General features: G+C 47.5%; 1 protein-coding gene across 1 annotated transcript in view; it reads left to right on the top strand.

Annotated features, from left to right (window-relative positions):
* Positions 1-26752, top strand: part of LOC115327842 (transient-receptor-potential-like protein) — a 169866-nt gene that overhangs the window by 93410 nt on the left and 49704 nt on the right. The window contains exons 2-4 of the mRNA XM_042289930.1: positions 1897-2129; positions 2599-2815; positions 13806-14158. Of these exons, the coding sequence (XP_042145864.1) occupies positions 1995-2129; positions 2599-2815; positions 13806-14158 (705 nt within the window). The 5' untranslated portion in view covers positions 1897-1994. The remainder of the gene's footprint in view (positions 1-1896; positions 2130-2598; positions 2816-13805; positions 14159-26752) is intronic.

The following is a 26752-nucleotide window of genomic DNA, read 5'->3' as shown; positions in this document are numbered from 1 at the left end:
GGATTTGTGTGTTATGGTAGTAGTCGCTGATCATTCGTATAGTGGCTGGGAACTACCGTATTTTTCCGACTAGAGTCCGCACTCGGTGCTTGGTCGGCACGTAGAAGCTTCTTATACACAGCGCATTTTGACAAACGCCTGCTTTATTCGATCACCAAGAAGCTTGTATCGTGCATAAATCGTCATTAACTTACTCTGTCATTCACAAACTTCGTCACGTCGCGTCATAAAGAATCTAGAAAAAACAAATCCTTGTGTAGTCTGCATCCAGTAAAAGTTCAATAAACATGTATTCTCCGCCGAGTATTGTCCGGAAATTACGGCAGTGTGTTGTCATATAGTAGTTGCAGATATTTCCTATGATGTTTGAAGGCCTGTCTATTGTAATGTAGTAGCTGCGGGCCCTTCGTTTGGTATTTGAGGACTCTTCTGCTGTCGTATAATAGTTGCAAATTTGTTCATTTTCCTATAGTAGCTGAGGAGCGTATATCTTTTAGGGTGGGGGGCATAAGAATATTAGATTTTATGTTATATATACCGTATTTTCCGGGCTATAGCCTGTGGATTATACATGCTTACAAGTTTAAATTTTAGCCTGTGCGGACTATCTACGCCTGCGGATTTTACAGAAATGTTGTTTCGCAAGATCGTTTATTGTGACGAGACATGGCGAATTTTGTGATTGGAAGAGTATGTTAATGGTGATTCATGCATAATACAAGCTTCTTTGTGAGCTAAAAAAGCAGACATTTGTCGAGGTGTGCCGTGTAGAAGAATATTTCCGTGTCGGACTAAACACCCGGTGCGTACTATGCACGGCGTGCGGATTATGGACTGTTGCGGACTATCTGAACAATAACTTTTATTTTCGACCCCAAATTTGCCCCAGCGGACTACAGTCCGGAAAATACGTATATATGTATATATTTATATATATATATTTTTTATTTTTTTTTGGGAGGGGGGGGGGGAGGGGGGATGAACAAAAAATACTGCAACGAGAACAAACAAAAGCTTGTTCGTTTTGAAACATCTTGTGTACACTGAGGTACGTTGGCGGTAATAAACTCTTTTCAAATAGCAGAGACATCTAGTCGAAGCTGTCTCAAAATGGCGGTGATATAAGAACACTAAAGAGCTTTAGTTTTACCGTACGCTAGAGCTCTACGTTGCCAGCGGGAGCTCGTGCCGTCACTTTAAAGCACGCATTACGCACACTGGACCCGCAACCTGCAGCGTATGCTGCCTACTGAAACTCTCTCTTTATCGCCTTAACCAAGAACAATTATTGAAATCTCCCGCTTTGCATCGGTGGCTTCCTCTTAACCAGAAGTCACATTGCTCGTATACATTATGAAATGAGTCACGGAGTTTTTCTGCGGATACGATGACATAATTATCTGCGGAGACTCCTCAAGCACAATTCCGAGGCATGCTTGCTTCATACATCTGTGAGACATCTGCAGACAGTTTTTGTTTGACCACGTGACAGCTGACCGTCATACGAGGAAGAAACATATGCCTCACACAGTGTATGAAGGCTGTCGTTACTATGATGCATCAGCAGTGTTACCGCAGCTTTATGGTTTCTATCTGTGACGTCATGACCAGGGTTATCAACTGCCAATGACAATTTCGACGGTGCGTCTGAGAAGTATACGGTGGAAGCTCGGAGTCATTCGTCCTTAAACCAACACCGTCGAAGTGGACAGCGCGACAATTACACTAATCACCATTAAATAAACTTAGAGTTCGACACGCACTTCGGACGTCGCAGGGAGAGCATTTTGTGCCGATCGTGGAAGGTCGACCACAGCGACGGGGTTTCGGTCGCGGGCGTCGTCAGTATACACTCTGACCGTCGTGTGAACGGGGTTCGCCTTGTTGTTCTTGCAGGTCGGACGGGGCGCCGCCATGAAGCGGGCTGCGGGACACCCCAGAGGCGAGCCGGACGTGGGCCCCGCGCAGACCAGCTGAGCCCCGGGCGCAGGGTCATGAGGTCCGCGATGGGCGCGTCCCCTCAACCGGGGCCGCAGACGACCGTGCGGCAGTCCCCGCAGTCTCCCAACTGCTTCCGCATCCCGATACCGCTGGAACCTCTCAAGGACGGGCCCTCCATGGACCCCAAGGTGAGTCGGGCATGGTTCTCGAGAAAGGGCCCGGAGACGTCGAGAAACGCGTCCGAAATCGAAAGACAAGGCGACGCAGTACGAGGGACAGGGTCCCGGGGCATCTCATTATATCTCCCTGCAGCATTAGCCAGTAAAAACGTCGAAGAAACAATCGCGAAGCGAGAAAATAGAGGGTGTTTTTTGCGTTTTTAAGCTTTACAGAACCTTAGGGGGCTAGTCATAACGATCAGTCAGCTAATTAAGTAAATTTTGTTAATTAGCCTCTTAATTAGTGAAAATAGGTAGTTCAGTTGCTGAGGATCGTAGGTAGGCATATCCTGGTGCCTACCGCTTCTCCTCGTTTATTTGTTAGATGTCCTTGAACACGGCATGGACTTGCAGAAGACCTTATAGAGGGAGAGGGGGCGTGTTGCCAGATGCGATGCATGCAATTTGGCGTCCCTTTCTTTCTGCATCTGTCGGCCAGGAGCGCATCTTCCTGGAGGCCGCGGAGCGGGGCGACCGCCACACCATGATCCGATGCCTGTCGCCGCCCCAGCCCGTGAACGTGAACTGCACTAACATCCTGGGCCGGAGCGCCATCCAGATCGCCGTCGACAACGAGAATGTCGAGATCGTCGAGCTTTTGCTGCGCCAGGAGGACGTCCAGATCGGGGACGCCCTCCTCCAGGCCATACGAGAAGGTATACATATATACCATTCCACTATGCGCCTTCTTCTGCGCGCTGCCATCATTGTACTGAACTGTGGGAACGCGTTCTGAGCATGCGCGGTGGACACTCCCCTGCGGAATATCAGACGACGTGCCTGCGTCCACAGCCCGGGGCCTGTGACTCGGCGTTTTTTGCCTGAATGTGAAGGAACGCCATGAAGACGTGCCTCCTTCTGGAAGCAGCTGCAAAGTGGTAGCCGATTGTTCGTGAAGAGATTCAACTTCTTCAGGGTGCTCCGAAAGTCTCTTAAGCGTCGGTCACCCCGCTTAATACATCGTACAAAATAGCTATAAAACTTTTGTTGTGTCTAGTTGGCTCGTATAACTTAAAAAAAAAGGTTAAAAAGCGCGAACTCAAACACCGAAGAAATAAGAAACACGTATACCACAAGGACAGGCGCTACTTACAACACATTTTCTAATAAAATCAGTTGTAAGTAGCACCTGTCCTTATCGTACGTGTTCCTTACTCCGTCCATGTTTCAGTTGGTGTTTTTTAATCTTTTAAATATTACAAAATAGGGTCTGCAGATACTGTTTGATGAGTGTTTGTCTGTTGTACGACGCTACTGCTGCAGATTGTCACAGAAAAACTGTTTGCAATGCTTCAGGCGTGCCCATTGATAATTCTGCACACATCTCTGCAGCGAAGACGTTGTCTTTTGTACGATGTACAACGGGCAGTGTCATTGCGGATTAAAGTGCTCCTGGCAGGTACCATAACGAGAATGTGCACAGCTGCCGGGTGGCAAAGCTGCACGCCGGGCTGTATCTACAGTTAAGGCTCTCTTAATATACTCTTTCGTTGAGCGTAGCAAACGGGGCGTAGCGCAGAGCACACGGGCGCTGATTGGTCGCAGATATCGAGTTCCTGCTCGCCGGCCAATCAAAGCGCGCACGTTCTGCGCTACGCTGCATTCGCTGCGCTCAACGTCGGAGTATAACGGAGCTTTGAAACGGTGTGAAAGATGTGCCTCCTTTTAAAAGCAGCTCAGTGTGGCAGCCGACGTTTCGACCAGAACAGATTCAACTTCTTAAAAGAATACTGAACCGAAATTTTGATATTGAAAATTAAGGCCGCAGAAGCGTTGAACGGGACGCTACAAACTCCACAACATCACTCACACGTCGATATCTCAAACGGATGGCCGTACTTTTGGAAAAGAAGGGCGCGATCAAGCGAGGGCTATGACGTCACGGTCCTCCTGGAACATTTGAGAATGAGGGGAAGCGGGGTCGCTTCTCTCCTCCTCGCTTGAGTTTACCAGCTCGACGGGACGTAGCGAGGAGGAGAGGGAATGACAGTCGCGACGTCAATTGTCTCGTCGGCCGTGTTCAATCGCCCACTTTTGCAAAAATACGGCGATCCGTTAGAGATATCGCTGTATGAGTGATGTTTTAGGGTTTTTCAGCGTCCCGCCTATCCGTCCTGCCTTGTTTTGTGAGCTCGAAATCTCGGTTCAGTATCCCTTTAAAACGTACTAGAACAGCCCCGGTTTTTTTTGGCAAAAGGTTAGTTGTTATTTTGGATCTTAAAGAGACTCCTTTCAGGGTTGTCTTACGGACTTGGGCCCTCTTCATGTTTTGTTTTATTTTTCTTTTTTTGGTGTAGGTCGAGCGGCTCTCCCCCCAGGAACACCACCTACTAGAAAACAAAGACGTAGTGCCGATAGAGACGTCGTCGTCAGCGAAGGCCCACGCTGGTCGCCGATTGGACACGACGATTGCGTCAACGTTCGGCTCGAGCTTGACAGGAGGCCGAGCGCTGACGTAGCACTGGTTTCCAATCTGTGTCCAGCGATGGACTTCTCTGGTGACGCAGAAACGTCAGGATCACGGCCTTGTCTTCTAGGCGGCGTTGCCAGGAAGCCCTCCATTGTTTCCATTTTAGCTGAGCGAATGCTAGAGAAGAGTCGAGGGGAGAGGAGCAAACCGTCAATCACTGCGGGTTACGAACTTTGTGGGAGGGACTTCCCGTCCCCTTTTCTTTGTATATGCGACAGACTGTGGTCAGGGACAGATTAAGAAAGGCAGGGCGTGGCTCAACCTGTTCGCGCTTCTTGGTCCCTGATTGGTCCCGTGGCTTTCTTATCGGCTCATGCCGCACTTTCATTGGCTGCGGTCGTAACCAATGGGATTGCGAATAAACCACGCATCGCCGAACGATCGTTCTCCGCCAAAATGTGGCACTAGCAGTCCGATCCAGATGCCAAAGTTTCAGACAACAAACGATTATCTTATTCAAAAGCTTTAAATGAGTTTCTGGAAATTTCCGTGGTTAAAATGAGGCCTGTTTTTGGTAACTCGATCCATAGGGCTGCACGTACCCGAGAGCTGTGTCGACCGTCATTTTCTCAGTGATAATATACGGAATTCACGTTTAATTTATAAATAAAGCAACGGTTAGTGCTGAAACCTTGGCATCGGAGTAAGACCGCTAGCGCTACGTTAGGGCGGTGTTCGGCATACGTAGTTTATTTTTGCGGTAAAAAACAAACAAACAACCCTGCAAAATGTTTTTGGAGACAACTTGCGGGGTAGCTTCTGGAGCTTAAACGGGAGATGCAACAATCTGTTTACTTTACGCAAATACCGCTTAGATCGAATCACTGACGTTAATGACCTATGAAACACGGGTTCGTTTTTCACCACACGCAATAAAAATCACAAAAACAAAAACACAGAGACACACACACACACACACACAAAAACAACTACAAAAAACGAACAGCATTCATTTTGTTTTAAGTCGCAGCCAGAGCAAGCGGCCACGTGATCTGGAAGGATTATATTGCCACGCGCGTCGGCGAGCGAGTTCGTGCGTGGCCGAGTGGTTATCGCGCTTGACTTTCGTGGGGAGGCCTAAGGTTCGATCCCTGGGAGTTACGGGCCTTTTATTTTTTCTTCCAGTTTAATGTTCTGGTGAATTCAAGAACCCTCTTGCTTGTTCGATGTCCGAATATTCTAGTCGCCAAACCTTCTACGCCGATCGTTCCAGAAGCCAACGCGTGTACATAAGGGGCTCCGCGTAGCGATCCGCAGTCAGTCTCGCCCAAGCGTTCGATCCTGCTGTTTTGACGCCTGCGACGCTAACCTTTTTCTATTTAGTTTTGGGCACACGTTCGCCCCATTAAATATTTAGTTTGCTTCAGTTTTCGTCGACTGATCAATTGCCATTCGTGACAATACGCCGCCAATGCGATGACAGCCACGCTCTGGGGTTGGCAAAGCAGAGGACACGCGCTGAGTTCCAGACATTGTAAAGGCCGGTTCTCACATGCAGCGAAGCGCTGATGTAGCGCTGCTCACGTGCCATCAGATACTTATCGTCTGCCATGAGCAACAGTTTTGACGGCGCGATACAAAGCTGGTGGACGCTCCCGTCGGCATGTGCCTAGCGCGAGGACAGCGCTATGCTTGTAGCGCTCCGCTGCATGTGTGAACAGGCCTTAATGGTTCGGCTATTGTCGTCATCGCAGCAATCGGACACGGGCCACTGCCCGAATGCTTGTCGAGCTATGATCACGAGACCAAATCGAGTGTTCACACAATGCTCGGGTCCAATCAATGAGCCACATTCAAATACCGTCACTAGGGGGAGGGGGAGGGGGGGGATGCGACCCCTAGCGACGTCATCAAGTTTTGCGAAAGAGAGATTGAAAGGTAACGCTCGCTTTCGTCTTTAAAATTACAGCGCAACATAGGAGTTTCTTGGTCAGTGGTTGTGCGTGCGAGTGTACTTGTGTCCCGCTAGTGCCAATAAGCTGGTGTAAAGTGAAAAACATCGCAAGCGAATACCGTAAAACTCTAATATTCGCGAGCCCATAATATTCGCGAATTTTCGCGAATTGAAAAATTTGCGAAATTTCAGGGAACGCGAAAATTGTGGTCCTTAAAGATTTCAATGCAGGCGTCTAGGAAGGAAATGGAAGTGTTTGGGTGGTTCGTCTATTCGCACCGATATTTTCTAAAACCTTCTATGAGATTTTTTTTTTTTTTTTTTGCTTTTCTTAAAATTGTTGTGGTTTCGCGACTCGAAATATAGAGCTTTTGTTGCAGGTATCAATTCCACCTTCGCTTTGCTCCAGTAACACAAAACAATAAAATCATAGTCTCAAATATAAGACATTTAAATTCTAGGGACAAAACCTTTCTTAGAGGCACTCCACTCACGCGATCCCGGCTTATCGATGTTTTTAAACTACGCACAGTTTATTTTTTGTAACTAATTGAATTTTTAAGTTACATCTTTCATTAGTTTATACCTTTTTGTAGTTTTTAGATGAAAGGACACAACCATATAGCCCTGAAATTAAAAAAAAAAGAAAATATTGGAATACAAAGCCAGCCACGAACGATTTTTTAAATTAAAATTAAGCAGTGGAATGCCCACCTTCTTTTCCTTTTTGTCTCTCCTAATTTTTTTTTAAATTACAGACTAAAAAATTGCCTACACCTAAAGTCCGTGCTTTCAGTACCTCTCGTAAAGGATCCCTAACGCGCCTTCCTGTTTCATTGCATACAAAAAAAAAAAAGATATTGGATGTTTTAATTTTGGTTATTCATGGATAATCACATCCGATTTGATTGCTGGATAGTGGATGGTAATACTCCACTATTTGTCGTAATAAAAAGAAAAAGAAAATTGTATCTCTACAGTATTTTTATCTGTAGCACTTTTAATGGTAGCCGTTCGCAGCAGTTAAAAAATATATACTGACGAGTGTATCTCCTTTTTTAATAACCTTTTTATAGACACGTAGACACGCAAAGAATTGGAAAATAAACCTTGGAATTTCTTAACATCTCTAAACATAAAAAAAGATACGTCGTGATTGCCTGAAATTGAGCAGGTTGGTTATTCATACTTGTAGGATACGCCAGCTGAACGAAGGAAGAAATATGCAAGACAGAGAGAGTCACAAGGAACGAACACACGCACTCCGCTGGACTAACAACCATTTACCGAATACCATCTTTTTCTTCGTCGGCTTACATTTAATGGATAACTTCTCCTTCGTCGATTTTAATTATTGCCTATCTCTCTGGGATGCAAGGTTTTTCAAACTGATGTGATGAAGACGAGGGACAAATATTTCATATAGGCAATAATTAAAATCGACGGAGGAGAAGAAGTTATCCATGAAATGTAAGTCGACGAAGAAAAATATTGTATTCAGTAAGCGGAGTGCGCGTGTATGCTCCTTGTGACACTCTCTGTCTTGCATATTTCTTCCTTCGTTGAGCTGGTGTATCCTATACATGCATAAAAAAGAACTGCGATAAAACTATCACTCAAAAAATCTAGGACGGCTATAGACGCTTTGCAGCAGCTGTGCATGGACGCCACCATAACTGACCTTCAGTTTTTGTTTCCTCTTAATCCGTTTATTTCACTTCATCATTACCATAGCAGGCCAGGTTATTGCCATATTAGATTCAACTGTGTCCTTTCCTAAAGCATCAGCCTTTGTAGAGGATCGTCAACTACCGTTTCAGTTGCTCGGCATCTCGGTAAGACAAGAGAAGGTCAGCAATGGCGGCTGTAATTTGGCGCGTGTGTAAAGCGTCTATACTTTCCCGCGAAGTACTGCAATCTATGGAGGGATTTCGGTGAAGGGCAAGGCTAAAGGTATGCTTAGACCTAAAAACAATTAAGGCATATTGCGAGGCAATCGTGTTACATACGTGAAGCGTTCCAGCATCACAAACGTTTAGAGGTACTCTGAGTTTCAAGTATGCAGCGCTGATAAACCGGGCAATTTTCCAGAGCCTTCCATTTACTCTCGAGCTCCTCTCCCTCATTGCGCACAGGTGGTGGAGCCTCCTCGTCACCTTCCCCTCTGGTCACGTGACCTCCCCGTTAAAGGGGCCATGAAACGAATTTTGGGCTGGGATGAATGATTTTAAATTGGGACTTTACTAATCGCATATCGTTTAGCTGGCCAAAAGAAAGAGGCTAGAAAGTCAAAAGCCAGCTTTTCGGTACGAACATTTGAAGATATAGCGGACTATTTGTACCTTCTTGCCTTCGAGAGCTCTCCGCCTTTTCACTATGATACATCCGCGGTTCCAAAAGCGCGTCACCGGCACCAAACTGACGTCAGCAGAGGCCAGCTCACGCATTGGACACGAAAACTGCGTCACTCGGACGTATGCGCTCGTCAACAATCAATCCGTCGATGAACATTTGGATTCGCGTTCGTGGCCAATGAGTGCCCTGACGGAACTTATTGCACTGGGGAATAACAAGTTCTATGGTAAGCATAAAAAGCACGGTGGAAGCTAGAAGTCATCGCACCGGTGCCGAAGGAATGTCACGACCACGTGATTTCACAATTCGCATTTGAGATGAGGATTAAAGCTAAGGAGGAAGAAGTAGGAAAATCGTTTCATGAACCCTTTAACCAATCAGCATCGAGCTTCGCGGCCACGCTTATCAGGCTTTACCCAACGCTTTGACTTCGTGGTCAAGAAAAGTTGTACCCAAGTACATACCCAAATACCGTTTCACGTTAAAAAAACAAAAAAACACAGTTTGTATTGTGGCATTGAACTTCGCCTGGTCACCATACCCAACGCCATGGCTCAGATATGAGATTTTTTTCTGGGTATACTTAAACATATTTTGATCCTCGCCCTTCTCCGAGCTCTCCAGCGATTCGCTTTCCCTAGTGCTTTGCGGAATAGTAGGCGCTCCAGACTTCTGGGAGTGTAGGCGGCACTCTTACCCCAGTGCACTAACGAGATTACTTTTGGGGCGCAAATTCGTGAGTTGTGTAAAGCACGTAAGTGATCTCAAGACATAAACAAAGAAAGAAAGAGAACCAAAAGCTAAATGGGGCACTCGACATTAATATGCACCAAGGCGGGAATGATGCAGCGAGACGGGAATTGATCCGACAGTCTCGCCTCGCCGTCGGCGGCTGGGGTTGTGAGATTTTTGAGAACCTTCTCTGGGAAGGATTGCTCTCGCGCCTTGGTTCATTCTTCAAGGCTGTTGGAGTTTCCAGTGTTACTATAAAGTTTCGGGCTTTGCGTTCAATGATATTAGCGCCTTTTAGGAACCGACGCGCGTTTATGTTCTTTTTACTCACTAATGAATCAAGTATCGTTTGAGGGTTCGTGAATTAATTACAATGACGAGACCCTTGGTGTAGATCTGTTTTTTGCAGGCAAAAGCAAATGGAATTCGACGTTAAAGTGTTTGCACAACGAGAGGTCCAGGGTGTCTAGCGACCGGGAAAACTGAGAATGGTCAGGGAAAATTTAATTACCGGTAAAAATCAGGGAATAGTCGGGGATATTGTCAGACAGCGAGTCCAATCAGGAAAAATGAGCCGGAAACGCCATCGAGTGCCTTGAGCAAAGACTTGAGGACTTAGGGGCAAAAAAATTCGCAATAAATTTTGCTTAGAGCGAAACATGAGCTCTGCTCACCCGATGTAGAGTGTGCTACCCGATGCAAAGGGAACAGCCGAGAAATCCAGTCCAAGCCTTGGATTGGATTGAGGGTGTGACACTGTAGGCTAGATATAGTCAAAGCTATTATATTTAGTGACAAATGAAAAAGCCGCAGACCCCAATCCAAGCCTTAAGTCGAAAGTATCCGAAAGTGTGCATCTGGCGGCCATGCTGTTATTCGGTTATTGATGTGTGTGGTGGGGCGTCGTGTTTTCAACGTGTTTCTGGAAGTGGCCTCTTTACTGACGATGTCGGCGGCCAGAAAGTGCTCGTTTAATCCGAACTGGACGAACCCGAATATTTCGGAATATGCAAGTTGGATTAAGCCCGTGCAAAATGATCCTCACAGTGCTCAATGCCTTGTGTTTTAATGGTCTTATATAAATTACAGAGAAGAGTCAAGCGTGCTGGTGAACTTTTAACATCGTAAAACCCGAGACGTAGGACAAAAAAAAATATGGCACGACACAGACACAGGACAACACAGACCTGTGGCTGTGTTCTACTTTTTTTTTGTCCTACATAATCGGTTTTACAATGTTGGTCTTTATTATTTAACCGCCTCTACAGTGGTCAGAGAATTCCACCTGAAATTGTTAGGGAAAACCTGGAAAAGTCAGGGAATTTTAAAATAATAATTTGCTAGACACCCTGGAGGTCATTTTACCCTTTGGGAATGGCGACGCTGGGTCAATACTATCGGCGAATAATTTAGCCAGCGCAGTAGGGATGCTAACCTGGGGTCCTTAACAAGTTTCACGCAGCTCTAATTACAGGTCCACATGCCGGTACAATACCCATCCAGATCGAAACGAAGAGAGGTTGAGATTGAGGCCGGGATCCCATATACGGTCAGACGAACAGGAGAAAGAAGATCCCCATTGAGGATTCCCATACAAAGCTATCGTTTTCAAAGTGGATGTCATTTCGGCTCCGCCCGCTAAGAGCTGCTGAAAAGCGTCTGTAGGAGGTACTCACTAGGCGCCTTATTTGAGAACGCTGTTTAGAGCGCATGCTCAGAACGAGCTCACATTAAAGGGCCACTGAAAATAAATGTTTTTTTTTTTAACAGTCTGGTTGGGACACGCGTGTCAAAAAATAAATTTTACGCGCATTTTTTTTTTTTTTCGTTTTCAGAGCAGTTTTGAGGGCGCGAGATTTATTTTTAATTGTGCGCGAAACGTCCACGACGTCACGGAACAGTCATTAACTCTAACCACCTCAACGTGATGGCCGAGCCGACCCAACTCTCTTCCATGCTCCCAAGATCAATGCCCGAAATACACTGTAGCCGAAACGCCGAGAGAGCAAATAAGTGGAAAGGAGGTGACTATGGACTAAATCGCGTTTTTTTTTTTTTTTTTCGCGTAAAATTTATTTTTTGGCACGGGTGTCCCAACCAGGCTGTTTAGGAAAATATTCCTTTTCTTCTCGTTGGCCTTTTAAATGCTGCTAAGATGGGCAATCTTGATGGTGTGGAATGCGCGTTTCAAAATATCTGTGGAAGCTCGCCGTCAGCACGTGCTCAGCAGTCGCACACACAGCTATGGCCGCCGTTGAGGTGGTATTCACTGGACATCATATTCAACGTGAGTGCTCACACCGCATGCTCGGGATGAGTTTTTATTTATGGTCTCTCAAATCAAACAATCTTGATGGTGTTGCAATGTGCGTGCTAGAAGCGTAGTAGAAGCTTGCTGTCGAGCACGTGCTCAGTAGCAGCTAGCTCAACTATGACCGCCAGTGAGCAGCACATATAGGACGTATTTCCTGGACACCATATTAGAGTGCACTGTTCCCAGCGCATGCGCAGAACGAATGCCCGTTTTAATACAACCGTGGAAGTTCGCCGTCAGCAAGCGCTCAGTAGCTGCGGACCATGCTGCGGACTCAGTAGTACGACGAGATCAGACCTCTGGACACGATGTGTATTATCTATTGCCAATTTCTGTGGTGTGTGTTAAAAACGTGGTGGAAGTTTGTGGTCGTCGCGCCCTTAAACAAACATCATCAAAGTTCAAAGTCTGATGACGTTCCTCTCATTTCCAATAGTGAAATATACTCAAATCGTCATAGCGAGCGTTTGTCCTATCATAAGACAGTTTTAGTATAGACGCTTTACACACGCGCCAGATTGAGCCGCCATAGCTGCCCTTCTCTTGTCTTACCGAGATGCCGAGCCACTGAAGCGGGCGTTGACGGGTCTTCACAAGGGCCTATGCTGGGCACAAGAACACAGTAGCATCTAAAATTGCAATAACCTGTCCTACTGTGGTAATGATGAAGTGAAGCGAACGGAATAAGAGGGAACAAAAACTGAAGGTCAGTTATGGCGGCGCCCATGCACAGCTGCTGTAAAGCGTCTATAGCGTTGCTGCCTCTTGCGTACGCAATACGCAATAGTATAGCGTACGCTAAAAAGGAGCTGCTCGGACCAAATTTAGTAATGCGTTACGTTTTCGAGTGAACACCGCGCATGATCTTGGTTAGATTTGCTAGAGCTGCAGAATTCCGCGTGCTTATAGCGCAACCATGCTCCTGGAAAGAAATATTGAAAATGAAAACGTGTCCAATCATTTTATTTCAAATTAAACCAAGCCGCGGCTGCCTCGTCAATCGCGCTTTTCTGAGGGGTACAGAGGATACGAGTAAAGGCCGGTTCAGACATTTGAGTTTGAGTGCGTTTGACTGCGTTGCGTCGAGAACCGAAAGAGAGTCACCGGCACATCTGTGCTTCGTGTGAAGCGTGCAATCGAATTCAAAGAATCATCTTAGCACGCGAGATAAGTAGCAGGGATGTCCTGGTTTCTTGCTGCCGCAACGCAGTCAAACGCAGTCAAGCGCAACTTTCTGAACCAGGCTTAAGAGTGCGTAGCCAAATTCGATCACGGAGCCTCCCTCAATCTTCCCTTTGAAACGGCACCTTTTATCAATGCTATCGCGGAATGAAATTCATGACCTACTGATGTCCAGTACATAGCGAGAACTTCGGCAATTTCTTTTAGAGTCGCTCGTCCATCGGCGATGAACTGTGCGAATAGGCTTAGCGTTGAGCAGATCGCAGCGTTGACGCACATTCCGAGCGGCGAACATTTTCACTGTGCACTCCTTCAGCTGCACGGCGATCTGATTCGACCGCCGTAGGTCGAACACCACGCAATTTCACGTAACACAGAACTTCGAAAACACCACGTCGCCTTTGCTGCGCCAGTCGAGGTAACCGCCATCTTGAAACTGGTGCTCTCGTTGGGTCCGAGATCTCTCGAGAACGTCCCGCAGAGCCCGCTAGCCCGCCACGCAAAATCCCCAGCGTTGCGTGCGTACGCAATACGCTAGCTCTTCTATTGCGTTCTGCGCACGCGCACTCCCGACCCGCAATTTTATTGCGTACGCAAGGCTTTAGCGTACGATCCACTAAAACTGTCTATAGACGGCCGATCACCGCTACGATTTTGGCCGTCCCCAGTCCAATGCCCGTTCTCTTTCCCCTCGTCCAGGCGTGTACAAGATCGTGGAGATGCTCATCGACCACCCGAGCATCACGGCCGAGATGCTGGCCAGCGGCTGGGCGCGCAGCCTGTCCAAGGAGAGCTCGGACTACTCGGCAGACATCTCTCCCGTCATCCTGGCCGCCCACTGCAACCAGTTCGAGATCCTGCAGCTCCTGCTCTCGCGCGGCGCCACCATCGACCGGCCACACCCGCTGTCGTGCGGCTGCCGCCGCTGCTACGAGGACACCCGCAGGGACTCCCTGCGGCACTCGCTGCGCAGAATTCACGCGTTCAGGGCCCTCGCCAGCCCCGCCTGGATATCGCTCACCAGCGAGGACCCCATCTTCACCGCCTTCAAGGTGAGCTCGGTGTGCCAAAACTAAAACCACATTCCCCCCCCCCCCCCCCCCCCCCCCTATCGTATGGGCGTTTGCAAGTACGGTCTCTGGACGCCGCCATCTTGCTGCTGGTGTGGGTAAAGACAACGTAAAGATCGTCTGATGGTCCAGCATTGCTGAGGCCACGGGGAGGGCGTGACGTCAGCCACGTAGCTTTGCCAAGCCATCCTCCCGTGTCCCTCGCCTCTTCCTCATCCTCCTCGCCGATTTCCTTTTCAAACATGAACCACACGTGACTGCTGAATGGTACATGGTTGCGTCTACGAACTGAGTGGCACCAGGTTCCACCGTGGTTCTGTCTGTTCATGATCGCGGCAGCTGACTGCGCCTGCTGCCCTTTATCTGGTCGTGTTACAATAAATTCAAGAAACTAATCTTTTTTGCGCTCTGTTATTATCGTGCAAGTGGTACAAGCTTTCTAACAATGTGCGTATCTTAATTCAGCTCGAGAAATGTGTTTTCCATCGAAAGAAATTTAAATAAACTAGCGAATTTTGACCGCGATCATTTTCTGCACGCCCGTGTGAAATATTTTGATGAGCGTTCACACAATTGAGTTTATAATACGGTTGGGGGTGTTCTTTGTATGCATCGGCAACTAACATTGAACCATGCAATTGAGTTTGACTTGGGTGTTTTATTAACATGTATTCGTGACCAACGTTGGATCAATTCAATTTGAAATGAACTTGCGGATTTTTCTCTGGAGGGTGCCAGATGACCTTTGTTGGTTTGGCTTAGAAAACCCTAAGATTTGAATATTTGCTTCGCTTTACCTTAGTTCAGAGCGCAGCCTACGCTACGGGCTGATGAAGTCACTGAAGCAGCGCCAAGGGCGCTGCTTTAGTAACGCTGCTTGGCACGACTGCCAAATTCGTCAGACTTGAAGCGGACGAAACTCCACCGCGATGAAATCCACTCACTGTAGCAACAATGGGCCAAAATACAGCGTTTGAGCAGCTCCGCGGCTCTAGGAAATTTAAGAGAACCGCTTATAAGCTCACGTTGCTGCAAAATTCAAGACGTAGTTCAACGGGGGAGTGCCGGTAAACGAAACTCGCCGTGGAAGGTTTCCCGTTCACACTGCAATGTCGCATCTTGCATGGTCTCGGCAACGCCAGACACTTTCGTTTACACAAACTGTCCCCTCGTCGTGGTCCATCGTCCGGGCATCAGGGTGTTGCACGTCTCGCCGGTCTTGCCTTCACGCTGGTCTCGTTATATCTACCAGACGGAGCGAGCGCAGTAATTCGGCGCGCACTGCCGACACATCGCGCACCGCGTCAGCTTCTCGAGTTCTGTTTTGGTAAAACCTTCAGGACGCACGACGGACCTCGACGAGCTGATCACGTGGTCCGTCGTCTGCTCTTCGAGGCCGGCCGTCGGGGCCTCACCGTATCGGCCTCGCCAACCTCGCCTTCTCTTCGCTCACGTAAACCCTACCGAGCGGAAACGAGCGCAATGCTACGGCCCACAATCTATGCAACCAACCACCCAACTCGCATACAAGAGGCTCACCTGCACCCCACGTGGGTGCGAGTATAGGTTAAACGTTTTACGGCTGGGCACCAAAATAGTGACAAAAAGGTAAACAGCGCGCAGAAAACGGGGACTAGAGGAAGCGCAGACAGGACAGGCGCTGACTCTCAACTGAAATTTAATCACAAGGAAACCAAAACAAAGAAAACAGCAACTCCGCCCACGTCACATGACAAATTCACCACGTGTCCAAAAAAAAAACATCTCTTTGCTACTCAGGCCCAGTGACGTTTGGCTTACGCAGTTCGCCAAACGTCACTGGGCCTGAGTAGCAAATAGATGTTTTTTTTGGACACGTGGTGAATTTGTCATGTGACGTGGGCGGAGTTGCTGTTTTCTTTGTTTTGGTTTCCTTGTGATTAAATTTCAGTTGAGAGTCAGCGCTTGTCCTGTCTGCACTTCCTCTAGTCCCCGTTTTCTGCGCGCTGTTTGCCTTTTTGTCAGTATGAACCAACTAACCCACATCGCCACCCTTAACCAAAATAGTCACGTGATGACCTCCCCGTGGCTGAGGCGTACCCGCGGTTTTCAGACTGGCGCACAAAGCGGTTTCCACCCACGGTGGTTAGGGTTCGAGTTCGACCAAGTTCGACTTTCTCGACCTTCCAAGTTCGACGAAAGTTCGACGAAGTTCGAAGAAACGTTCGACTTCAATGCGCATGCGCGAAAATTTGAAAACGATCTGACACCCTCTGGCGGAGATGTGCAATATTTTTTGGGATGCATCCCTTCGCTGGATCACATTACTAACTAACGAAATCATTAAAAGTACATAGTTTTGCTTGTAGTTCATTGGCGATAAGCAAGATCCAACCGTGGACACTTGGATAATAAGAAGCGCCAATGCTGACTCCGTGACGACGCCAAAAACAGGCGGCAAAAAATATAGGAAGCAAAAGAGATCGCTAAAAGAAAAAAAAAAGTGAACGGGTCTGTGTTAGCGTTTCCCAAAGGGAGACGTGCGTGGTGTTTCCCAAGGGTTATGCCAATACATTCCTTAAACATCTTTTTTTTTTCTTCTTCTGTGCGTGATTGGTTAGGCCGGTGATAGCCAACGGACAAAGACGACGCGCGTCTTGACGATGCACTTTTGACGTTGATTGATTGATTTTCTTAAGTGAGTTGACTTGAGAAAACGTATTTTATTTAATGCTACACATGGCTGCTCTTGCTCTAGGACATCAGGATCCTAGCGTCGGTTGCGGTCGAACGTTGTGTGGGACGGAGTATTGGCGATTTTCATCGCGTGCTTTTGAACCTAGTTTCACGTCTTCGTCTTTGGATCACCGGGCACTGTGAAAATCCGATTCGCTCGAGGAGGCTGCAGCGAGCAAACCTGCCGCCACGGCTTTCTGTTCCAGCCGCGCTAGGTGCCGTCGATTTCGCTGAAGTCGTCAATGTCGGCGAGAGAAGGTTTTCGAACTTCTCACCCGAAATGAACGCAGCTTACAATCCCATCATGCGGCGGAGAAACAGCTTGCGCTGAAACACTGAGACAGGTTTAGACGAGCGAAAGACAAGGCCCCCAAACGGAACCGACTCTGCTCCAGCGCAAAACGGATTCGAGCCGAGGGGTGCTCTCTGGCCGAGTTTATATAGGGTCATCGATTTTTCCGTCAGACGGTTCGGCGTGCTGAGGGCTGGGGCGGCCCGGTGCTCGCCGATAAGGCGTCAATACGCCCGGAACGCAACAAACGCAACTGAAACAAAAACCATGCCCGTAGATATACGAACAGTGCCCCTTGACAAACACACGCACGCAACGCACGCACGGACGTGCGCACATACACATACACACAGAGATAGAGACACACACGCTCACGCACGCACGCGCACATAGAGAAACACTCACACACGTGCGTGTACGCACGCCTGCACATACGCACGCGCCCACAAACACAGACACACACAGAAACACGCACTAGTATACACACTAGTGATGGACCGAATCTGCCGGACTTCAGATTCGGCAAACGTTTGCGCACGCGCGAGAACGCGACGGGACCATGGATTGCAAATGAACGCCGTGCGTTCGTGCGGTGACCGTCGTACAGCAAGCACTACCAGCGGTTACGGCGTGGTGCGGAGTATAGGCGACATGGGTAACTGTGTGTTTGTCAGCCTCTGTAAGTGTGGTTCTCTTCAATAATTTCTGCCTGAAGAAGAAAATATCGACCAGGAATGGACGCAGCCCACTGCGCAAGTGGAACAAGACGCCGTACATTCTGGATGACGTGATTTTCATTAGACATTTCCAGTGATGTAAGGAGGTAGTTAGTTGTAACATTGACTGACAGGTACTTTAAAACACTCCTCGCAATTATAGTAATCCTGTTTTCGGCTCCCAAGTAGTTTGTGCCAAACCAAAATAATATGGCATTTTATTTAGCGTTATTTTGCGGTTTTTATCTATCCGCATAAAACTGAACATAGAACTATCATGCTCGACGTTGCGCATCCGACATTCTTCAGTTTTCCCACCTTCCTAAACGTCCGCGTGTGTCCTAACATCAGAAACCGGAATTAAAAAAAAATTGGAAAGGGGCCGTTGCCAATATGAGACGCACACTATCATTCAACGCTGGCGTCAAGCAACTCAAATAACAATAAAAAGAAACATGCATATGTACAATAATATTGGTATATCTGCTGATGAAGGCTCAGCCGCCGTTGCATTTATTTTCGCGCACGAAATGGTGACTCGCGGAGAAATTTAGCCAACAGTGTTACTGCCACTATTTTAAAAATGTGCACACTTGGAGGCTTACGCTGATGAGGCCTCAAAACCGAAACTTGCGTATGCGTAAAACTGCGCCCGGTACTACCAAACCTCGTTGTCACACCAATTCTGCGAAATATCACGAAAATTGCCAGTAAACATACAAAAATGACACCGATCTTGTAGAATATCACATTATTTAATAACAACTGTGTAAATATGCATTAAAATACAGAAACTTTTTTCTTTGCCTGAAAAAACGACATATGGATTGTCTGGCAACAATGTATTCCTGCCGAATCTAGGTGGCGCAAGCTACCGCCCGTTAGAAAGGGTATATCCATTAACATCCATCCCTCCATCCATCCATCTATCCTTTGCCGAATTTTTCGAAAAGTACGGCAACCCTTCGGCTTTGCCGAATCCCGAGATTCGACGCCGAACTTTCGATTCGGCAAAAGTTCGGCCCATCACTAATACACACAGACGTGCACATACGCAGGGACAGGCGCACGCACACACGCACACTGACGTACACATACGGATGCACACGTGCAGACACACATACAAACAGAGCACCCACAGAGGAATACACACACACACAGAGGAACACACGCACACAGACAGACACAAAAGGCGTCGATCAAACAAAAGCTGGAGGCAGTTTGGGAGCTTGCACGAAGGGGGAACCTAGAATCGCGTCGGCGGAAAGGTGACGAATAAAAAGGTAGGAGCGATATCACTTTTTCATCGCGAGTTTATATTATATGCGGTCGGGGCGCGTGAAAATACGAAGTTATATATTATACACGCTGGCGGTGTTTTTGGGAGTTGAAATTTTGCAGGTATAGAGTTCGAGGCTGTTGTAAACAGGTGCGTATTGCCTCAGCGGTAAGCAGAGATATTTTCGTGGTTGTTTCTGTTTCGAGATTTGTGCGAAATGCATCTTTCATCATAGAAGAGTGTGAGCAAACGTAGGAAAAGTCGGGATACAAATATTGCGCGAACGTTTCAAGTTCTTCGACGCCCGAATTTTTGGGAAATCAGAAATCGGACAGACTGGTAGTGCTTGCTTGCATGTCAGAAGGCTCGCTCGTTCGTACAATTCTGAGGTTATTTAAAGTAGTCTGTAGCACATGACGAAACGAAGTCAATACGAATGAAATGACTAGTTTTAGATGGCGAGACGTCGTAATAACCTCACCGGAATGGAATTACACGGACGCTAGTTTCTTCTGGGGAAAGCGAGGAGGGGCATTTTTGGCTTTCTACCAGCTCCATAACATTAGACCAATGAAAACAGTTAGTTTCGCGGAAATTCCGATCGTTACTACTATTGGAATTTTTAATCGCGGTAGTGCATTATATTTATGACGAAAAAGTCAAAACTTTGGACGTAGGAGACGTATAGTAACAGCAATTATTGTTTTAAAACATCGTCTGACAGCGCCCCGTGGCGTCTGCTACAAGGTGCAGAAAGAGGGGCGCGTCACGATCTTTGATTAGATTTGTAATAGGGAAATCGGCCGCCCAGAAGCGTAACTTCGTTTTTTTTTTATGCTTACAGCTTGTAGATTGAGATGTCACCATAAGTAGACGATCTCAGAATTCACTTGAGGGGTTTCTGAGGTCGTCGTAGTCACATTGCCGTAGCCCTAGTCACACTAAGCCGTAGTCCCACTGGCAATACATCGTACAAAAAGGGACGGTTTTCGCTACAGGCACAATGAGAGAAGTATATCTGTGGCCGCTCCTCAATCATGTTCAAAGCCTCTGTTTGCTTCGTGCATGTGTATGCTTCAAACCTGCTTGCGGACAGTTTTTTGTACGACGAATGTGACGGTTAAGATATCCAAGCAAGAAACATACTTGAACCAGTGTCTAAAGCCTCTCTTTCGTACGCTGAATCAGCATTCTGTACACGACTTTATGCTCCGATCGTTAGGCGACACCTCGAAGTTGGGACAGAAGCCAGGTGACTATAGATCATTGCTCCATCTCTCTCTCCCTCTCTCTCTCTCTCTATATATATATATGAATATACTGGGTGATTATCTATAATCACACAAACGATTCGGAGCAACGGGTGGCTAAAACCTAGAATAGTAAACCTTGAATGGAATAATGAAAACAAAAATTCTCTCTGGAGTCGCCAGTAAAGAAACTCGAATTTTAGTCAAGGCTTTGAGAATGACCGAGATGCTCCCTTTAGGGCGATCGCTAAATCCATACCTACGTCTTTGGGTTGCCGTTCTGTATGCATCGATTAACAATCAACGAAGGTTAATGGGGTTGTCGGTAGAACGCCATTAACTATTTTAGAGTGCCTCGAATCAGAGTCGTCATCACTATCCTTTCCCCAGGTTTGTCGCGTGCTTTGGTCTGAAGTTCGCGATGACTAGAGTCGCTACCTTGGCCACGGTTTAGAAAATAGATGGATGCTAACGGCTGTACGCTTTATAACGAACGGTGGCTTGCGACACCTAGCCTCGCTTAATATAAATGTGGTCGGTTATTTGAAGCTTTGTCTGAAACCGGAGGAAACGCTTTTCCGTTAAATATCGTTTTGCGATAAAGCAAAACGACATCGCCCGAGCTTGCTGACAGAGTGTCGAAAGTTCAAGAAGCAAATGCGTTATCGAATCTTCAAGGGGCGGTGCAACAATATTCACTTGAACTTTGTTTTTTACACTTTGTCGAGTATACTGGCACTTTAGTAGAACCCGAGTGTACTCGCACGGAACGCCATTGACCAAGAATATAGAATGGACATTTTGGCTAGTTGACAGGAGTTCATAGTGAAAAACAGCGCAACTTGGACGAGGAAAAAAAAGGATGCATAAACAGGACAAGCTCTTGTTCCGTTTATATGTCTTCTTTGTCCTCGTCCAAGTTGCGCTGTTCTTTTCACCCAGAAACCTCTTTGTTGCGGTGTAATGCTAAGAATAAAAGCGAGCGGTTTCTTTCAATTGCTCCTTTCGCGAAACGTTATGACGTTGTTTGAAGGTCGCAGTGTTGGCATAGTCCCACGTTACGAGATTAGCTCAGCGACGAAACTGCTCATAGACGCTGCTTGCACAAACAATACCCCCTACCCCCCCCCCCCCCCCCCTCCCCTATTCCGGCTCGCCTCCCGTCGTTCGACGCACCGCCGTTGTTGAGGGACGGCTTCTATGGTAAGACTAGTGTATTCAATGAAATACATATGTTTCGAAGCGCAGTTTCTACATGGCGTTTCGCCGTACTTTCTGAAACACACAGTTTTAAGGCAAAAATATAGATGGCGCTTCCAACGACGGGAGGCGGACTGAAAGTTGTGGAACTCCCCCCCCCCCCCCCCCCCTCCGCGGACTGAACGGAGCGAGTTGTGGAACTCCCCCCTTCAGGAGTTCTACAACTAAGGTAATCTAGTAACGCTGGCACAGTGCCCCAGTGACGATATTTGAATGCGGTTCGTGGATTTGACCCGAACATAGAGTGAGCCACTCGATCTGGGCTCCCGATAATCAATTGCTCAACAAGCATTCGAGTAACGGCTCGCTCGTGGCCGCTTGTTATGGCTGCGAGTCGAGGAAAAAAAACGCTGCTCGTTTTTCTTTATTTTTCTTTTATCGACTACCATTGCACGAGAAAAACTAAGCCGTGTTTCGTAGGTTACAAATGTCGGGGGTTCAATCTAAGGGGTATTTACGCAAATAACAAAAATCGTTGCAGCGCCCCTTTAACTATCTCCAAGTGCTCCCGCTCCGCACAGGAGATAAAACGCACTGGACACGAGGCCTGCGTCTGCGCTCGGCGAGGACTCGGGAATCCACTCACGCGCTTCGTGTCCAGGAATGGATGATATTGGCTATGCCCTTTGTAAACGGGCGGTAGCTTACGCCACCTAGCCTGAGAAAATGCTTTCCTCCCTCACTTAAATATCTAATTTCTTTCCCTCTACATCCCTGTAACTATCACCAAGCAATGGCGAGCGACCATGCTTCTCGACGGACCTTTGAAAAGGATCGATTGCGTGTCGATTTTCTAAGCGTAACGTAATTTGCGGCTCAAGTGACGACGAACGGGCATTGGTGCACTCTCGTGAACGATATGAGCTGGAATAGTCCTTCGCGCCTCTTTGGACTCCCTGCTCTGTTTGGAGACAGCTGCGATCTCTGAGCAACGAATGGAATGCGACGTCGGAGTCTCATTTTTTGGGCTACATGACAGACTGAAAGAAAATAAAGAATGTTGGGACCGCAGACGCCGAAAGAAGCCGATTCGGGGGTTTCAAATCACATCATCCGCGGCGGAGTACCTCTTCAAAACACCACGGTTCACCCGTGAGCTGCAGTTGACGTAAGGCTAAATATATATATATTTTTTATCTTCATTTAATTGGAAGTTGTACTTAACTTCCCATAAAGCAACCCCCGGAATTAGAGCTTTCGGGGCAAGAGCTGAACAAGTTGTGCGGGTGTGTTTATAGACAGCTCCGTCGATCGTCCGCGTGCCGCCATCTTTGACTTCCGGGCTGTGGATCGCATTCTGGGCGTGCACGGTGTATTTCTTCTGCCGGACTGTATGGTGCCTGGAACGCGTCTCCGACCGGCGTGTTTACCGCGTTCCAAAAAGTATCCCTCGGTTTCCGCCCGATGACGTCATAGGAGCGTCATGCCGTCGCCGGCCGCGCTCCTAGCGGTGTCACGGCAGCGGTGGTGAATGTGGCACAAGCCTGTTCTGCCGCAGGTCTCTCTCCATCTTGACAGACCGCGGCAGCTTCGGCGGCCACGAGCATGAGACGACATGACGACAGGTGACACTCGCGACCTGCTCGTGCTTTGCTTGCCGGAACTTGTGACGGCCAACCACCAGGATCGCGCGACATCCGACAGCACAAAGACAGCACGACATTCCGGGTTTGGTGACGTCGTCTGGTGCCCCCTGGGGACCACTTTGGATGCACGGGCGGAATATACGGAGGGCGAGTTCGTCTGCTTCTTGCAGGGGGTCGCGATGATGTCGAAACGCCGAGCTCTTAGTGGCTGATTAAAAAAAAATTGGCAAAGACACTTATGATTGCTGATGTGCGGGTATGCGAAAGCATTAATGGTCCCTTTGGTGAAATGTTTTTATACGCTCATGACGTGGCGCCACCTCCTCCCCATTGGCTACGCCGCCACGTGCCCAATCACGCACGCACTTAGTCAGCCAGATGGTTGCGACGTGACGTGTGCAATGACGCACGGACTATACTTCGTCTCATCCTACGATGGACTAAAGGCCAAAGCCACGGGCCGCCAGGTCCAATCACGTTTCACGCTAAACTATGACATGCCTACCATTTATTAGGGGTGGACGAATAATGCTCCGAACCCAAAAACGCTGCATCATTTCTATAGCTTCGACACTGCAAACAGCCTGTATGTCGTGGCTTTTTTACGATGTAACATTGTTGAGTCACTCCCTGCTATTCAATTCGAACCACTGTCCGCCAATTCCCATCAGTGATCTGAGACGCGGGCCCTGATATATACGTGCATCGAAGCACAACACCACGCAATTTTTAAATGGCTCGTGATTGGATCTGGCGGTCCGTAACTTTTGCCTTTAGTCCATCGTAGGGTGAGACGAAGTATAGGCATACCTTTAGCCAGCCAGAACCTTGGAGCCGCCGAGGCGTCTTGGAAGCGTGCTCGTCTCGCACCCCGGACACCCGGGATCGATTCCCGCCCAGGCCGAAATGTATCATAGTTTACTTCGTTTACAGGAACCTCCCTGAGAAATCTGACGTCGGTCCGAGCATTTTTGACGTGTTTTTAATCTTTGCGCCGTCGGCCATTTTTGGTAGCATTGTCCGGTCACGCCGCCGCCAACGCCGGATTTTCGCGTAATGGGACATATAATGCTTTCGCATTAAGGAAATAGTGGGTAGGCCTCGAGGCATGTAGAATTGAGGTCTACCCAATATTCTTTCAACCAAAGCCAGTCACAGCTTGGTGTCGTTCTGACGTCAATGCAACTCCTGTGCAAGAAGCAGACTACTTGCTCTCCGTTTAGGACGCTAAACACAACGGTCGGATATGTGTTCCAGGCACCGTATAGCTGAACGACTGACGCCGCAAATCCGCCCACCACTTAGTGACTCGGCTTTTTTTATTTTTCTGTTACCCGAGTAATGAGCTTCGGGAAAGTGTATATGACCTTTTCTATGTACTCTCGCCTCCAGCCACCTAATAGGCGTATCCGGTATGGGCGACGAAAAAATAGTCGAACGTTTCAACCTGCAAATTGCAAAAAAAAATAAAGGGGAGGCAAAACGACAAAGTGTGACGTTTACGCTTATATCGCAAATGCCTTCTATTGGCGTGGCAAAGGCAAAACAATGTTTTCGCCCATACTGGAAGTGACGTCAGTTCAAGAGTGCGGCCCACTTGCAGAAAAGGTCTATATACACCAACGCACCGCTTACAAACTCCACGCCTGCCCACACCGGCTGGGGGCACGGCACGTGTGTACAAACCAGATTTCGCGCGAGGCAAGGCGTCTGCGCATGCGCGCTGCCGACAGCAGCGCCGCCGCAGTGCAATGACGTCAGAGAGTGGGGTAGTTACTCGACAGGTTTAATATTTTCGGAATTTTGTCTCCGTGGTTCGTCTTTCGGCGTTCTCTGGGTGTTCTGATCGGCGAACGCCGCGATCTGATTGGCTATGGAGCGATGATTAGATTCCCGGGACCGGCCACGCCCCGCGTTAGATCCTTCCCGAAATTGTGAAATGATGCATAGATTATGCGCAGCCGCCATTAGTTGGTCTCGTCGCTCCCGGCGTGAAGCCCGTGATTGGTTCCGAGTTCGCGCCCAGCACTCGTGAGGAATGCCTTCCGATCCGAGTACAGCCCGAATGCTGACGAAGCGCTCGTCCCGAATGCCTGCGTACAGCGCATGCATGACCAACTAATGACGGTCGCACATATTCTAGGCATAATTTCGAAACTTCAAATATAGTCTGTATAAAAAAAAAAAAAATCGAACTATTGAATTTTTTTTTCTTTTTTTTTTTCCGATCGAGTAACATAAGTCGCCGAAATGCGAAATATGAATTCACCAAAGAAGTATTGCCTGCAGCGAATGATGAGTCGTCTAAGCAAACTTTCTGATGGAACATTCCGCCATTTTTCTTTGTCTTTTTGTTTTTTCTTTCCCCGTCTGCTTCTCTCTATAGGTTCATGGCGATGTATAGCCGTAACGACTTGAGCCCGAGAGCAGTCATTTTCTATTTTGGCTGTTATATCCTTTCCCCACTTCGCAGACCCTTCATCAAAGTAATCCGCGCAAACGTTATCATCTAACAAAACAAAAAAAAAAAAGAAAAAAAAAAGCCTAGTTTATTAAAAAAAAAAACAAAAAAACCTGTAAACTCGAGCGGGGGTGGGTAAATGGGGTCATTTTCCTGCGATAAAAACGGAGGTATATAGAGCGTACAGAGGAAGAGAAGTTCGCGATGGCGCGTTTGTTGGAAGACGAGAAGCCAAAGCGATGACGTCACGCGATGAACAGACATCAGCGGCACCTGGCCGCCGAATTTAGCAAACAGTAAAACTCCAGCCATTCCCGAATAGGAAAAAAAGCGGGTCGTCTGTCTTCCGTTTCGGTCTCCACCACCTTTATTTCTATATGGATATATCTTTTTTTTTTTCTTTTTTTTTGGGGGGGCGGAGCTGTTTTTGCAAAAACTCATTTTCTTCGCCCCTTATTTTTGGGTGTATTTTGCGACAAATCTTGGCGCCTTGGGTGTTTCGATCCATTGTCGACTTTGCGAATCACCCGTAATTGCCGTATTGCCTTGTTTTAGCTTATTTGTGGTTGCTTTAAGCCGCTCGTTTTGTTCCCAATCTCGTATTTCCATTTCTTTTCCTTTTGATGAATACATGATCTCCCAGCGTTCATTTGAAACTTACGTTTTCGTGTTTCTTTTTTTTTTTTTTACAATTTTTTACCCGATTTTGTTTAGTAGTTTGATTTCTCCCTGAAACGAACTGCGCACGCTGCAGGTTGTTTCCCAGACTCATTGTTCACGCTGAAGATCACCATCATTACCAGAATCTCTTGTATTTTTTTAGTTTGCAATTTTTTTATCTGATGCATTTGTTTCTGATGGCTTGTGTTGTAAATTTCGTGCGGGGGTCTTTTTTTTTTTTTTTTTTTTTTTCTTTTTGTAACGAAATAGGTTTTAGAAACTCGAGCAAGCTTGTGATGACGCGAGTGCTCGCGAAGATGCTTTCTCTTTGTGCCTCTCTCTCTTTCTCTCTTTCTC

The sequence above is a fragment of the Ixodes scapularis genome, unplaced genomic scaffold, assembly GCF_016920785.2.
Source record: "Ixodes scapularis isolate PalLabHiFi unplaced genomic scaffold, ASM1692078v2 PGA_scaffold13__105_contigs__length_92229423, whole genome shotgun sequence".
In the NCBI taxonomy this organism is placed as follows: Eukaryota; Metazoa; Arthropoda; class Arachnida; order Ixodida; family Ixodidae; genus Ixodes; species Ixodes scapularis.
Note: the sequence above shows the minus strand (reverse complement) of the source record. Positions and strands in the feature narration are given on the sequence as shown.